The 17,673-nt window shown below is 38.1% G+C and overlaps 1 protein-coding gene across 1 annotated transcript; it reads left to right on the forward strand.

The window, feature by feature from the left end:
* Positions 1-6,951: 6,951 nt before the first annotated feature.
* LOC150075523 (uncharacterized) lies at positions 6,952-15,320 on the forward strand. The gene is made up of 2 exons (XM_090388799.1): positions 6,952-7,056; positions 13,920-15,320. Exon 2 carries the CDS (start codon positions 14,061-14,063, stop codon positions 15,135-15,137), a length of 1,077 nt encoding a protein of 358 aa, XP_090244925.1. The 5' UTR covers positions 6,952-7,056; positions 13,920-14,060; the 3' UTR covers positions 15,138-15,320.
* The last annotated feature ends 2,353 nt before the right edge of the window (positions 15,321-17,673 follow it).

The following is a 17,673-nucleotide window of genomic DNA, read 5'->3' on the forward strand; positions in this document are numbered from 1 at the left end:
ACGTTCCATAACTGTTTGGCTGATGCTATATACGCTTGCTTTCTTGCATCATGTGCCTTTGCTAATGCTAACTGCCGCTAACCCCACGGGCTCACATCTGGTGAGTATGGGCTTGGCACACCCAGGGTCCTAAGCTGGATGTCATCATTCTTCTCTTTCTTGATGATTCCCTTCTACTTCTGACTCTCTCTCTCTCTCTCTCTCCCCCCACCCTCTCTCTCTCTCTCTCTCTCTGTCTCTCAGGGTAACTCGAAAATTTTTTTTAGCTGGTGTATCATAAACCTCAGGCGTCCTTGCCCCTATGGCTAATAATAATAATAATAACACATCTTTTGATGTATATGGAATTAAACTAAGGCATCACTATTAGATCAATGCATATATTGTATAATAGTCATCCTGGCATGAAACTACGTATCCAATAGAAATCGATCTCCCATCTTAGAGAGCCGCACCTTATGCATATTAAGAGCATTAGCATTAATAGTAGCAAATGATGACATTTTCATCCTATCCAATAGTTTGTTTGGTTCTTCCTTGAATTTATTCAAGCTATCAACTTTCACAACAATAGATGAAAGTTTGTTCCAGCGATCAACCACCCACTGGCTAAAGTCAAACTTCTGCACATCTATTCTGCAACCATCCTTTCTCAATTTGCATTGGTGTACCCTTACGTGTGTAGTCTGATCAAGAGTAAAATGACATCAGCATTGAGCTTGCTTAATCCATTTCAAGCCTTGAAGGTCTCAATCTGATCACCTCGCAGGTTCTCAGTCTCCAGACCCTGCCATTTGCAGACTGAATCGTCCTTGGCAAGAGCACCCCTTCATTACCCTCACCAATCTCGTTGTCCTTTTCTGTACTGGTTCCAGCAGCTCCACATTCTTCTTAAAATTAGGCCTCCAGACCTCTATGCAGTACTCAAGATATGGCCTGATCGTTGCGCTATACAACAGAATATTCATCTTCTTATCCTTGCGAGCAAAATTCTTATATATCACTGACAAACCCCCATGGCTGGCAGTCTGCATTGCTCAGAGAAAATCATATCTGACTGCACAATTAACCCGAGGTGTTTTTCTCATTTTCCACTGTCCTGAATGTAGTTCCACACGATTGGTTACTCTGGGGTTACTGCTACCCAGTACTTGGCATTTGTCATTGTTAAAATTTAGTAGCCGTTTCTCAGGCTAGCTGCATAACTTTTCTGAATCCTGCTAAAGTAGCATATTGTCATTCCTGTCATTAACCACCCTTACGAACTTTGTAGAATCTTAAATCTTCATGTAGAAAACAACAATTGGCACAACACCGAATCCTAAGAGACGCCACTAATATCATCAGTCTACGAAGAGCGATGTCCATTGATTACCACTCTCTCAGCAATCCCTTTATCAGAGCAGCAAGTTCCCCTTAATGCTGCACTGCTCCAATTTTTGTGCAGTCTTTTTTGTGCAACAATAACAAAAGCTTTTCTGAAATTGAATAATATGGTTCAAAAGTAAATTTTGCATCCTGTTCTTTGTAACTGTATCATAGTGTCCAATCAAATTGTTCTGACAACATTTTCTCTTAATAAACCCATGCTGTGTCAGAAGTATAATTGCAACATGGTTAAGATGGTCGTGCAGTCTTCTTTTACCCGTGGCTCCATTATTATCCCTGGAGCAGGAGTTAAATTAACAGGCCTGTAATTACTCATATCACCCTTTGTGAATTTGGAATACATTTGCACATCTCCAGTCTGTGGGGACCTCCCTTGATTTCAAGGATGCTCTTATAATTATGGCTTAGACTATACGCAGTCCCCATTAATATAATTGGATGAATTCCGTCCATCCCAGGTGCCTTTCTTATGTTTAACTTCAATTGTTTCTCTCCAATTTGCTCTCAGTTATAAAATCATTTAGCTCCCTGTTAGGTTTGATAAACTTTTCAAACGCTAACAGGGAGTCCCAACCTGTAGGGAAGTAAAGGAAGTAGTTCCTTTACTTCCCTCCAGAATTGCTCATGCGTGAATATAGATGCAATATGCTCATTTAGTTTGTCATTAAACTGAAAAGGCTCATCAACAGTCCAACCGTCTATATCAAGTGGACTAATTTGAGTCATCCCCCCTTACTTCTAGAGTTCACACAAGGAAAGAAGTCTTTGATGTTTTTTTTTGCATCATTTGATAAATATTTCTCACAATCTGCCTTTGCTTGGTTAACCTCCCTTGTGACTTAATTATAGACAAGTTTATGTCTACTATAGGCAGTGCATTGGGGGCCACGTTCAAAATGGGCCCCACTGCCCTCATGCCCGAAACAAAAAATACTTCGATAAGCCAAAACGTTATGACCACCTACCTAATATGACGTTTGTCCTCCACGTGCAACCAAAACAGCTCGTACCTGGCGAAGTATGGACGCTACAAGATTTTTAAATTTTTCTTGTGGTATCTGGTACCAAAACGTAACCAGCAGATCCTTTAACTCCTGTAAGGGCCATGGTTGAGATGCCGCAGATCAGAGTTGCTGTTCCAACACAAACTACAGATGTTCGATGGGACTGATATCTGTGAATTTGGAGGCCAGGAAAATACCTCGAAAGTCTTCCTCATGTTCCACGAAACAGTCTCGAACAATCTGGTTGGTGTGGCATGGCACATTATCCTGCTGAAAGACGGCACCTCCAGAGGGGAAGGCGGTTGCCATTAAAGAGTGTACCTGGTCAGCAATGATGTTTAAGTATTTCGTATGTTGAGGGTAGACGTCAGAGTGCCCGGCACATGGGATGACTGGACCCAGGGTATCTGAGCAGAACATCCCCAAAGCCTGACACCGCCTCCACCGGCTTGTTTTCGTTCCACGTTGTATCCATGCACCATCACTTCCACAGGTAAACGGCGCACACGTCCCCTGCCATCCACATGGTGCAACAGTAAACGTGATTCATCGGACCAGACGAACTTCTTCCAATCACTCAAGGTGCAGTTTCGGTGCTCGCGTGCCGATTGTAGGCGCTGTCGCTGGTGAACTGTAGTTAGCATGGGCACTAGGAGTGTCCTACGGCTACGCAGCCCTATTTTCAGCAGGGTTCGATGTACTGTGTGTTGTTACACATTATTACCGTCACCAGCATTCCAATTACTGGCGGGTTGCTCCACAGTTGCCCTTCTGTTGCCACGTACCATCCGGGAGAGCCTTGACCATCGATGAGCCGTGGTCGTCCAACACCTCGCCGGCGGTTCGTCGGTTTTCCCTCCTCGGACCACTTTCAGTAGGTACTAACCACGGCTGACTGTGAGTGAGCATCCCACCAGCCGTGCCGTTTCGGATGTGCTCTGAGTCTGCACTGGTAGCACGGTGGAATCGTCACCGTCCTCCCCATACCGGGTGGAAGAGGTCCGGGTTCGAATCCCGTCGGTGACGCGAGGAACTTTAATGGGCTTTTTTCACACGGTGGCTGAGTTAGTCGGTCTCAAGCGTAGATAGCAAGGTTTTTTTTACCCCAGAAACTGGGGTTTTTCGTCCAGTAAACAGACAAATCGACCATAGAACACACGCAATTAACAGACACAGGACACAGCACGGCAGATGAATTTAATTATTCGGGTGGTCTAAATATAATAGTTCGCGTTTTTTTTTTTTTTTTTTTTTTTGGATATGCTCTGACCCAGTCGTCTGGCCATTACAATTTGGCCTTTGTCAAACTCGCTTAGTGCGCTGCCTTTCCCATCTGAAGAACAAGAGTAATACTGATTAACGGAGCTCAGTATCAGGTGGTTTTTTATACCGTATCACAACCCGCGCACCCGCCGTAATTCACTTGCAGTTCCTTCGATTTGCATAACGGCTTGCTGGTCATAATGTTTTGGCTCATCGGTGTATATAATTGAGTAAAAATTTAAGTTTTTTAGTTATGTTTATGATAAAATTTACTGTCTACAAACGATAATTTTTTTCATGGCTGCTGCTTCTAGGGCAATTTTTAAGGATTTTTTTATTTTTATCAAAACAAATATCTTCAGGGGACCCACGCGAATCTTTGCATTACGACCTACTTTTTCTAGTTACGACACTGACCATAATCTTCTATGTCGCCTTAAAATTTATATGCATCCCATGCAAGTTGCTTTTCTGCCACGAGTCTCATTTGTTCATCTGACATCCATGTAGGCTTATACCCTGAAGAGTATTTCTTAGTTGCTATGAGAATCCTAGTAGCTTGTATGATTATTTCCTTGAATGGTTCTCATTTAGAACTTCCTGTTGGTAACACCATCAGTTGGTCCCACTCTATAGAATTTAAAAAGAGTCTGAGACCACCATAGTCACCTTTAAGAAAGAAAAAACTCTTCCCTTTGCCTTTTACAGTGATTAATGCATGAATAATCACTGCTGATATTCAGATCTAGAGTATTACTATCTCTCTCTTGTTGCCCCCATTCAACTCTATCGATATTTTGCTGGAAGAACTACCCGATACTTTGCTGGAAGAACTACCCGATACTTTGCTGGAAGAATACCCGATACTTTGCTGGAAGAACTACCCGATATTTTGCTGGAAGAATGGTAAAAATTGAACCTAACCGTACTAAAACACCTTATAGAATCCATGCTGCGCCGCACACTTGCTGTTATACGAAACAAAGGCGTCCCTATTCGATATGAATATAGTTTTATTATTATTATTATTTTTCATTTTGACTAGTGTGGGTAGGATGAATTGGCAGGTTCTAAACTTTGGATGTATAGTGTACTAATAAAATTTTCCTTCTGAGATGTAATGTTGGCATCTCATCTACAGGTAAGCTTTTATATGGGGAAGTTTTATTGGCTCCTAACTCAATTCTGAGAGCGTTGTGCTGAATAGGTTCAAGCCGCGCTTTTACACTCTTCCTGGTAGTCACAGACTGGGGCTTGGTCGTATCCAGGTATCATCGTAAGGGGGTATGACGACCAGGTTTTTGAGTGTTCGTTTTTTAGCTAGACCTATGAACACTTATACGCATGATTACGGGGCATAATCCCTTCCTGCTCTCCTGAATATGCACCTGGACTGGCGAACCAAAAACGTCTACTCGCATCTGATTAACGCTCGATAGACTGAGAAGGCCTTCCAGAAGAGACTTTTTAATTCATTATGTGACCATAATAATATGAAATAAATGTATAAACTAAGGTGAATATTTTTCTTAAAACATCAGACTATGCGTAAGATTCACTACTGAACGATTCGTGTCATTGCATCATGTTTTATTCCTAGTGAATTGCTGAAGTTGTTAAATTGACATCATTTTAATTGTATCGCATATTGTGAATACCTTCATAACTAGTTGCCATGGTATTGCACTTCCTCGATTAGGTAACGCTTCGCCGAGGGAGAGATCCACTATTACTCATTCTCGGTGGATAGCACCATCCAGACGACACCGTTTCAAGGCTTGTTGGCGCTCCTCAGTGGGCTGGTTTATACTATTGTACACTTGATGGTGTGCTGATGATGCTTAGTCTCATGCTTTGCATAAAGCATGAGACTGCGCATACCACCCTATGTGCCCTCTGGGTGGTGGTATCCACCCAGAAAATAAGTAACATTAGACTTCTCCATTGGTGAAGCGTTACTTATTCGAGGAAGTGAAATACCATGGCAATTCATTGTGAAGATATTCACAATATGATATACGTACAGTTAAAACGATGCCAATTTACCTACTTCGGCAGTTCACTATGAACTTCGTCGTATCCAGGTACCATCGTAAGGGGAGCATGACGACCATGGTTAAAGTCCATGGTGCAATGGCACTAACCTTTCACTAGTGAATCTTATGCGTAGTCGCATGCTTTATGCAAAATAATCACCTTAATTTATACTATTGCGCACTATCAAGTATCTCTTATATTGTGGAGTTATACTTCATAACTGGATTGTCACGAGTTCACTACAAGGGTACCTTCCCACCCACCGATGAGAAACAATAAGATTCGAATCGGTCACAAGGTGGAGCCTGATGTGGCCCGGAGTTTCCGCTAATAGGTAACAACAGTCTTCCCTACGCTTCCTGAGGAAGCGTTGCCTATTCGAGGAGTTTATTAGCGGTGTGAGTTGGATTAACTGTCCCTTTCATTCTTCTACATTTTTTCTTTTTTTCTTATTCTCCTACTATTACTTTCCTCTACTTTTTGATTTCTAAGTCTAATAGGGACATGCGGATAATAGAGCTATTATCTCACACAGATACAAATAAGCTTCGAAATGGGAGTTTGATGCTGCCCGAGTTACCGAATAGGTAACAACGGTGTTCCCTAATGGGGAAGTGTTGCCTATGCGAGGAATTTATGAGTGAGGAGTAACTGTCTCTTTCCTCTTTCGCCGGCATTTCTTCTTCTTCTTCATCCTCTCCTACTATCACTTTCCTCTACCTTTTTGCTTTCCTAAGTCTAATAGGCAGGGGTGTTCCTAGAATATGTGGTGCCCAGGTGCAAATTGAAATTTGGCAACCTCTTTAAAATTTCCTTCATATGTGTATGTAAGTTTCAGGTGTTCAGGCGCTCCTTGAACGTTGGAGCTAGGGTGTCGCCCTATTAGTAGAGGCGCGCCTCTGCTAATAGGGACAGATATGTGGATAACAGTTTTTTGATCCCATACCATTTTACAAACGGTGCCGGCTAGGTGGTGGTATCCGCCGATAATAAGTAACATTAGACTTCACCATCGGTGAAGCGTTACTTATTCGAGGAAATGTAATACCATGGCAACTCGTTGTGAACGTATTTACACTATGAGATACAATTAAAATTATGCCAATTTAACTACTTCGGCAGTTCACTACGAACAAAACATGGTGCAATGGCACTAACAGTTCACTAAAATGTATGAAATGACCACAAATAATATAAAATAAATGCACACTTTACAGCACATCAAAGGGGGCGCTGCTAGGCGGAGGAATTTCTTTTCTGCTGTTTCATATTTGCTTTTTAGTTTTCTATGGTTACCACGTAATTTCAGCTGAATATCACATTTAATGTCTTTTCTTCAACTACAGTCGGATACTTGAATCTCGTAAGTTATGTGTATACAGTGCTTCGATTATTTTTGTTTAGTAAAAGCAGTTGGTGGGTAATTGCGTTAAACTTTGGAATATGGCGCAGCATCCCATGGATCTTTGCACAGTGAATGAAGAGCTTCTCCTACTCGATGCTTTACTTGCACTGATTGGACGAGCCATTCCTCTTCATAACTTGGTATTCTGATTTTAAACTAGAGGAAAAAAACCGTAACAATAATTACCTTCTTTTGACTCTCGCTTGCTCAAAACAGGAAGATTTCATTCCCCCACCCCTGGTGCTGCTTTAAAATCGGAAAATGATTTTCACCACCTTTGCTGTTGGGTTTTAAATTTTCAATTGAGTGTCTAATCGCTGTGAAGAAAGCCATCGGTTAGGAGGAGGAGCTAGGCCAGCCCTTCTTTCTTGTCATTCCTTGAGCACTCCACAGAGAAGTAAGATATGTTACTACTCTGTGGAACACTATTCTAAAGATTAACCAGTACTTGAGATGAGTGGGTATGTGCTGTCTCTTAACGGTTGTATCCAAGGCTATGAGTGAAATAGAGGTCAGGTACACTTCTCAGGCTTGGATATTCGTGCAAAAGGGATTTATTATTTTGCGATTTAACTTTGCTTTTTAGCCTCCCAAATTGGAACTAAATTCCGATTACACTTACAAACTGACTTTTCCAGCCAAAGTTGCAACTTCTATTTGGAGCATGCGTATGATGTACTGAGATTTCTGGCCTTATGCAGCGAGGGTTTCGTTACTATCATCCCAAGTAAAACAATAAAATTTAACACTTGGGACATGGTGGTGCTTATTTTATTTTGCTTAACTTTGACTGACGCTAATAACTTGATGCGTGTTCCTGTCGTTTACGCGTGTGCGAACGTTAATCGGGTGTAGAGATAATACAACCCCTGGGGCTCACATCTGGTGAGTATGGGCTTGGCACACCCAGGGTCCTGAGCTGGATATCATCATTCTTCTCTTTCTCGGTGATTCCCTTCTACTTTTGACTCTCTCTCTCTCTCAGGGTTACTCGGGAACTTTTTTTTTTTTTTCCTGGTGCAGCATAAGCCTCAGGCTTCCTTGCATCATATGGATATTAATAATAATAATAATAATATTGAAACTATTTTAAAATGATGCTTTCTGAAAAGAAGGTTAATTTCCAGCTTTCGAATTTTGAAACTTATTGCAAAACATGGGTACTACCCCATACTTCGGCAAGAAAGAGAGGAGGCCAGTGTAGATACTTTCCACTCACTGCTTTCCCTCTCCTCGCCTGCACGTTACCGGGGGATGTCACGTAACGACATAATATGTCATAGCTGAATGAAGATAAAGAAAAGGCAAATTTTTTTTTAAACAACTAACAAAATTGAACACCACATACAACCACTTATTCTTCTCACCCGTACATTATTAGACGATATCAAGTGCAATAACAATGAGAATTACTCGTGCTTTTTTTTTGTTGTTGTTCTGGGGGGTTTGGGGCTACCTCCCCAGACGCCTGCTTTTGTGTTAGATGCTGTCCCCACACCCCTGCTAATATAAAGAGAACCTGATACCAACAACTCATACAATTACTATGAAACAAATCAAGAAGCAACAAGAAAACAAAAAAAAACCTCATCTCATCGCTCCTCGCATGCCGGCTGGTACACTTCATCAAAAGTCCACACTGAAAACAACACTTGTATCCTGAATCTTTCAAATTCACACTCAGACACCATTCAATTACAGTCTAAAATCAGAAAAATCAAGTGAATTTGCATCCAATCAAACAAACAGAAACACAAAATGAGATAAATTTGAGCTAATCACAGAACTTGACTGGACAATCACTCTGTTCTTCAGCCATGCCTGCAAAGTGGCACCCATGTTATTGAGTATAACTGTGATCTGTTTACAAAACAATAGTTATCTATCTGGTAATTTGAATGAACCAGCAAATCATACAGAAGTTAAGAAATGCCCTGTAATATGTGTGCTACCTAATTCCTATTTTAACAAACAAGAATCCTTTTGCACATTTCTCAAAATAGATTCTGTCAGTTTTATTAATTTTGTTAGTTACTTAACCCCAGGGGCTCACATCTGGTGAGTATGGGCTTGGCACACCCAGGGTCCTGAGCTGGATAGCATCATTCTTCTCTTTCTTGGTGATCCCTTTCTACTCTCTCTCTCTCTCTCAGTAACTCAGGATTTTTATTTTTGGCTGGTGCATCAAAAGCCTCAGGCTTCCTTGCACCATATAGTTAATGATAATAATTAATAATAATAATAATTTTGATACCAGTAAATATTAAGTTCTTGATAGCATTTCTTCAATTGTTGCAACTTATGCCCTAGAGTGATCTCCCATTTTGTATCAGCTTTTTCCACTCTCTTGTTCCATTATTTTTTATTTCTACTTCCACACAATTCCTTAAGTCACCTGGCAGTTAATGAATTTCTACATTCATTTATAAATTAATGTATCAGTCTGTTAGCTCCTACACTATCCCAAAATCTGAATAACTATCATCACTAGATTGGCACTATCTGCATACATTATTCCATATGAATGTTTGGGGGAACTCATTATTCTTTAACCTTTTCAGTAGTATGTATGTAGATCTACAGTTTTTGTTTTGGGCATTACATGTGTAGAACTATGTTTTGAAAGTTGTTTCAAACATTGTTCCTTTAGCATACAAATTTTCTTCAAATAGCTGCTATCTGTAGAACCCAGTTTAATAGGTGGTGGTTAAGCTTACAAAGGATGAATTTGAAGAATTTTTTGTAATTCAGATACAGAATTTCATAAAACTGAATAAGTAATACTTAATAAGTAATAAGTAATACTGAATAAGTAATAGACATAAAGGATAGTGTTTTTTCCTGCTGCACTTTAATTTGTCCAAACTGCCAAATAAATGAACAAACTGAAGTTGATATTACAGGTTAATTTATTAAAATCTCAATGAATACTAATGGTGTACATTTTAAATAAATAGGAATATACTTCTGTATTAAAGTAGTGCTTTTTATTTAAGTTAAAATTAATGAAAAGTTTTGAACATTCCTTCTATTGATTTTTTCCTCCAAAAAAAATCTATTAGGGTCTCTTAAACTCCACAAAAATGCCTCAGCCTCGGTGTTAATTAAGGGCTAAAGTACATAGTGCAATACCAAGGAAACTCACGATGAAGTGCCACAACATTATGGGATTGATGCACTTAGTAGCAAACTTAAATTGTTCATTGCATTATAATAAATTGACCCCTATAATTAGAGTTTAATTTATTATAATAAGAATAAAAAAATAAATAAAAATAAGAGTATTATATAGTAAACTTTATTTGTAATAAAAAATATACACCATTAAAATAAGATAAAATATAAATACTAAAATCAAACACATGAAATACTGTAGCTTTTGATCATCTTATCGACCTCATTTCTGATATAGGCACCCTATGAATACTAGAATAACTGGGCATGACTTAGCATGATGGAAGCATGTTAACCCTGTCAAGTGCAAAGTAACTATTGCTCAACGACTGTAGATATAAGACAACAATCAGAGCCATGCTGAGGGTGAGGCGAACGAGGCTCTTGCCTTAGGCTAAAAGCTGAAAGGGGTGCCAAAGGAAAGATTAAATAATTACCAAAGTTTTCGATTTTATGTTTTGATTATTCCAATCCGTTTATCATTTTGCTTTTGCAAGACGAAAATCTTTTTTGTGTACCAGTAATGTATTTTAAATAAGTCATATATATTTTTTTAATTAATTTTTTTTTTTTATATTTTAGGGGAGGGTGCAATTTTTCATTCTTGCCTTGGGTACTAAAATGGCTCGGTATGGCTCTGCTAGTAATGCTGCCAATGTTGTTGAAGAACTTCCCCTCTTCCAGTGTTGAGTTTTGCAATAACATGACCTCAAAGATAAAGTGAATTCAAACCCCCTCCCCAACATGTTTATTATTATTATTAGCCATATGGTGCAAGGAAGCCTGAGGCTTATACTGTACCAGGCAAAGAAAAAATTTGAGTAACCGAGAGAGAGAGTGAGAGAGAGAGAGCGAGCACGAGCGCATTAGAAGGAAATCGCCAAGAAACAGAAAAATGATGATATCCAGCTCAGGACTCTGGGTATGCCAAGCCCATACTCACCAGATGTGAACCCCTGAGGTAAGATGTTTATAAAGTTTGGCCTAATATTACACATAGATAATGTTTAGCCAGCAGTGATTGACACTGTTGGTCATCTGCTTCTTACATCTTCAGGTATTGGATGCAGAAAATAATTTTGACATCATATACTTGGATTTCAGCAAGGTTTTTGATACTATTGCACATAAAAGACTGCTGTACAAGCTGGAGCAATGGGGCACTAAGGGTAAGTTACTCCTATGGATAAAGAGATGGTTAAGTGGAAGAAGACAGAGATTGGTTATCAGTGGGCACTGCTCTTCATTTATTAATGTTTTTAGTGGAGTTCCCCGAGTTCTGTGCTGGGTCCATTGTTGTTTTCAGTATTTGTCAATGATATTGATGAAGGCAAATCAGGCTTAATGTCTAAGTTTGCAAATGATACAAAGGTCATCAGGGTGAGCTACTGCAACAAGATCTAGGAAAATGGGGCTGATGGGCTGAGAAATGGCAGTTGAAATTTAACATTGACAGATGCAAAGTACTGCACGTGGACAGAGCCATACTTATGAACAGGCGCTAGCCACAGGCCTCACCATAGACGGGGCCTCGTATGGCCTCTGTAATCTCAAATTTTTAAAACGATTTCTTTTTTTGATACCCTGATCTAAACTAGAGCCTACTTGTACCTACACAGTTTTTGTGTTATGTCTCTTCCTCCCAATTTTAACAACTCTACAGTAACTTCATCCTCCCCCCAGGGCTTTCTGATTCTTCATTTTCTTCAATGCATGTTCTACCTCATCAGGAAGAATATCGGGTATGTTGTATGTGTTGCTACTCTGCAATCCATCTTCCCCACTGCTGGCATCATTCCCTCGCTCCTTGTATAATTCTCTATAGTAGTCTTCTGCTATTTGAATTATGCCTTCTCTGCTGTTTGTAAGTACACCATCGCTATTCTTCAGTTTCAGTATCATTTGTCTTTCTGTATTACTGCTCATGGCTGCTGATTTAAATTCTTTGTTTTCCCTTAATGCTTGTTCTACCTTTCTTGTGTTAAATCTTCTTAAGTCCTCTCTGGGTCTCTTTCTAATGGCTTTGCATAACTCAGTATACTCAATTTTCTCCCTGTCAGTGTTTTTCTTGCTCTTCATTTGTTGTCTTTGATTCATCATGACAAGTGTTTCTTGACTAATTTTTTCTTCTTTGGATTTCTTTTTCCCTATAGGTTTCTTGGGCTTTATCACTTCCAGAAAGTTGTAATATTCCTCATCGATATTTTGGTCTAGAGCAGTCTGCAGAAGCTCAAACTTGTTCTTTAGTTCCACTACATACTGCTTTTTCTCCTCTTCTGTTATAATAAAGACCTTTGTATTATTTACTCGAGTCAGGTTTTTCCTTTTCTTTCCTACATCTATATCAAGTGTATATCTTACCATTCTGTGAGGCGCCTCCGTAGCCAGGTGGGAAGGAGCAGCAGTGCGTAGCACACGCTTCTTGATTAGACCGGGGTTCGAGCCCGTCACCACCAAATACGGAGGATGCGGAAAGGTCATTCAGGGAATGACCACCGCATATCCCGGAGCAATATGGCCTTAGTTGCTAATGCTCCTAAAAACCAAATAACAATAAATAACCATTCTGTGATCACTTCCAACATTTACCTTATTCAGGACGGTAACATCATTCACAATATATCTTCTGTTAGTGAGGATAAAGTCGATTTCATTAGTTGTTAATCCATTTGGACTCTTCCATGTCCACTTTCTGTTCACCCTTTTCTTGAAAAAGTGTTCATTACTGACAGTCCTTGAGATTCTGCAAATTCCACAAGTCTTTCACCTCTTTCATTTCTTTCACCAATTCCAAAATTTCCTATAGTTCCCCTTTCTGCGCTGTTTTGTCTTCCAACCATAGCATTGAAGTCCCCCGTAATAATAGTGTAGTGGGTTTTCTGCTCATCTAGAAGACTCTCAATTTCGGTGTACATTTCTTCAACCTCTTGAACATCATGGCTCGATGTTGGTGCATAAATCATTATAACCTTTAGCTTGTACCTCTTAGAAATCTTGAGTATTAGCCTTGACACCCTTGGTGATGTACTTCTGAATTCCAAAATGTTGTTTTTAAAATCTTTATGGACCAGAAACCCAACCCTACCTTTACTCCTTTCACTGTTTCCATTGGTGTACAGTAGATTTCCACTTGATAAACTTTAAGTGATTCATTTCTTCTTCTTGTTTCAGCCAAACCGATGATATTCCAATTCACATGTTTGATACCTAGTACTAAATCTGTTCATCTATACTACACAAATAATAAGTGTATTATTAAATATACCCAACAGAAATAACTTTCCATTTGTATGAATATGCTAGTGATTGTCATTTGCAGTTTGCCGCAAATTTTAGTGTCTTTAAAGTGTGTTGTAGCAACAAAAATGGTTGATCTAATATATTCCAGGTACTCTCAGATTGCTTAATTTTTTTGCATATTCTTGGTTTAGCAGATAGTGGAGCAGAGTTGAAATGTTTTGCCATTTTCTATAAATAAGAATCACAATATAAAGTTTGTATGAAAGTTTTGCTATTAAAGTTCTTTTTTCGTTATCTAGTCACTGCATCTAGAAATTACCAGAAGTCTGTAAATGAAAGAATTAATAATATTCAGTTTTAAAATTGTAAGGCAACTTAATTTAATCTCTTCTATTTATATTTTTCAGATTCAGCAAGAACAATGAATAATTTGTACTCTCCCTTTGAATATGGAAAAGAGAAGCAAACATAGGAATAAAGATATATAAGAATTCCTAACTGGCAAGTAACAATTATGAGCAGTTTGAGCTCTAATTAACAATCTAAAAATGTCTGCGATTGAAAACAGGAATGATGTGTTTCAAGAAAAAACTATACCATACAAAATAAGTGAATCACAGGAAAACTCATTTCTTCAGGTTAAAATATTTTATCCATTTTCAAAAGCTAATTTGATTAAACCAGGAAGAAAAGTTTCCATTACGCTTTCACAATCAAGTAACTCAAGAACCCAAGTAACCCAAGAATATAAGATCCTAAGGATCCAAGAACCGAAGAACCTGAGAACTGAAGAACCAAAGAACCTAAGAACTCAAGGACTGAAGAACTTAAATACCCAAGTAACTCAAGAACCAAAGAACCTAAGAACTCAAGGACTGAAGAACTTAAATACCCAAGTAACTCAAGAACCAAAGAACCTAAGAACTCACATAAACCAAAAAAATTCTCGTTTAAAAGTCTCTTGCAAAATTTGTGGCAAGACATTGTCACACTCAAGTCGTCTAAAACAACATTTAAGAATTCATACTCAGGAGAAACCCTTCCTTTGTGAAATATGTAGCAAGGCATTTTCAAGATACGATGCACTTAAAACACATTTATTAATTCACACCCCTCAGGAGAAACTCTTCTGTTGTGAAATATGTGGCAAAGCATTTTCAATATCAGGTAATCTAAAACAACATTTAAAACTTCATAATCGAGAGAAATTGTTCTGTTGTGAAGTATGTGGCAAATCATTTTCAAGAGTGGATTATCTGAAGAATCATTTAATAGTTCATACTGAGGAAAAGCCCTTTGCTTGTAAAATATGTGGTAAGGTATTTTCACGATCCAGTTGTCTGAAAGGACATTTAATTGTTCACACTCAGGAGAAACGTTTCTCTTGTAAAATATGTGGGAAATCATTTTCCCAATTAAGTAACATGAAACAACATTTATATGTTCACACTCGGGAGAAACCTCATGCTTGTAAAATATGTGGCAAAGCATTTTCACACTCAGGTTCTCTGAAAAGACATTTATTAATTCACACTCTAGAGAAACTGTTCCCTTGTGAAAAATGTGGCAAGGCATTTTCAAGATCAGATAGTCTGAAAAAACATTTATTAGTGCACTCTGAATAGAGATCCTTTCCTTGTGAAATATGTAGGAGATTACTTCTGAAATGCCAACCGGGCTAGCCGGGTAGGTAAAGTGTCTGCCTGGCAACCCAAAGGTCGTGGGTTTGATTCCCGCCTCGGGCTGGATATCACGATGGTGCCGAACCAACTGGTAGGTTGGATATCCTGGCCACGATACATGAAGGAAGCAAGAAAAAACTGGTTCCTTCGTGTATTGATCACATCATATGAAATAAATAAATAAATAAATTTCTGAAATGCGGTAGTCTTAAAAAACTAAGTAATAAATAATTTTATTACATACTAATGAAGAACCATTCTCATGTTGAATATGTGGGAAACATTCACAATTTAAGTGGACAGATAGAACAACAAATGTTTCAAAATTAATGCCACAGACCTGAATTAGAATACGACAAGAGCTGCCTGAAACTTAAGGATGTTATAAATATTATGTTAAAGCCATTCTCACCGGACACTGCTTTACAGTGTATGTGCTTTTTACAAACAGGAAACATTGTAACCGTAATTAAATTGCCTCGGTAATAATCTCAAAAGAACTGACTAAAGTTTCTCGATGCCCATTCAGTAAGATTCCAATTTTAAGCTGAGTGATAACTTGAGGATATCATTGAGTTTTCTTTATCTGGGACTGAGTGGACAGTTTTCAGATGAAGTTGAAGATTTTTCTTTATTTTGAAATCCATCTTCAAATTTCCGAGAGAATACACAATCCATGCTCTGAGTTTCCTGGACACTGTATAACAAAAGTTGTATACTGATCATTTTATATCCAATTCCAGGTTGTTTACAAAATTTAGAAACTGTATATTCATCTCTTTCTTTTGATTTATTATACATTGTTCATCTGATTCTTGCAGAAGCAATGAGTCAATAATCACTTCCTGCATTGGCATATGTAACATTTTGATCGCAAGTTTTTGCTTTCCAAGTAGCATTTTCTGATATTAATCAAATTCCATGATTTCCGTCAAACTGTACATCATATGAATATTGAAATCAAGCTTTTTTAACGTAAGGCATAGAATGTGGTACCATTGCTTCAGCAACTGTGATGTGCATACACTCTGTAATGTGTGGTTAGGTTAGAGTAATTAGCTAAGGTATTATTTGAAGATAGTTATTTATAATTTGCACCTAAAAGAAAACAGTGCTCTTGTGTGACAACATATTGTTTCATTTCAGTCATGTGCTGCTGAACATAGTTTGTTATTCCTACTTTGCAATGAGCTGAAGTGGTTTTTTGACACCAATATCAAGAAAGACATTTGTTTTGCTTTTGTTATTTAAATATATACCAAAAATAAGTTATGTTATACTTCTTTAATATAGTCTATTTTTATTGATAGAAACCATTACTGATTGCACAGCTGATTTCCATTCAGTCATATAGAAGTAATCTACATACATACAAGTTTCCAGCCAGCATTTTAACAGTCACTGTTGATAGCCTGCTAGATGTGGGATATTCGCTTGGCCAGTTGTAAAATTATTCAGAATTGTGTTTCCAATAGGTAGCATATAAATTTTCGGTAGATATAACAACATTATTATTTTCATTATAGGTTTCTATAAGTAACAGGAAATGTAAGATTAATGCTCTTCTCAGTTTATGACAGTAGCTGGGCAGGGGAGGGGGAAGTACTCGTATTTTGAAATCGATACACAATTATTTTAATTATACTACCAGATTCAAGGTGTGGCTTCTGGCCTACTTTAAAAATTTTTAACATTTTGACTTTGAAAATTTTTGACATTCCAATAGAATGCTGTTTGGTAAGCACCATATGCATTTCTTATTGCTAGCAGAGTTGGCAGTCACAACATGATGTGATATCTGTAAGCAATCACATTCTGTAGACAGAGACAGAGAGACAATTCAGCCCAGATAGATGACAAACAGCCTAAACCTAATAATAAGTGACACAGACCCAGGTGCCTTTTGATTGCAACACCATGTATAATTGAATAATAATCTCTTGGTCCTCACTTTCAAAATTACTGTATATCATAGATCAGGATGGCAAAGCAATGGCACACATAAGAAAATATATGGGCATGTGGCTACCCACAAATAGTTTATATCATAAAAATGTGTTTTGTATTTTATTAGTCTGTCTGTTGCACATGTCAATGAAAACTGTAAGTGTAATTGTGTGCGGAATTAACAAAGCTTTTATTGGAAACTTTTTTTACAGGCTTCCATATATTCTCATTGTAGTACAAAAACAATCACAGCACCACACCATGGATAACTGGAGAAACAGGATATTTTCGTTGAATCTTTATTCCCACCACATAAATCAACGAGCTGTTCCATCAGCAGCAGTCCCTTGATTTGAAAAGAACCCAATTTATTGATGTTGCAAATATGAAATCTTAATACATCTAAAATACAAATCCCAAATTTAAATATTCTGTTTATGCATGAAATGTGAATGAAATATGTGGACTCTCGGCTATTTTGATTGATTTTACTACATAAATGTTATATCAAATGTGTCTTTTCTAAAATAAT

Source organism: Mastigoproctus giganteus, chromosome 14 (genome assembly GCF_048544385.1).
Source record: "Mastigoproctus giganteus isolate SK-2022 chromosome 14, ASM4854438v1, whole genome shotgun sequence".
Taxonomy (NCBI): Eukaryota; Metazoa; Arthropoda; class Arachnida; order Uropygi; family Thelyphonidae; genus Mastigoproctus; species Mastigoproctus giganteus.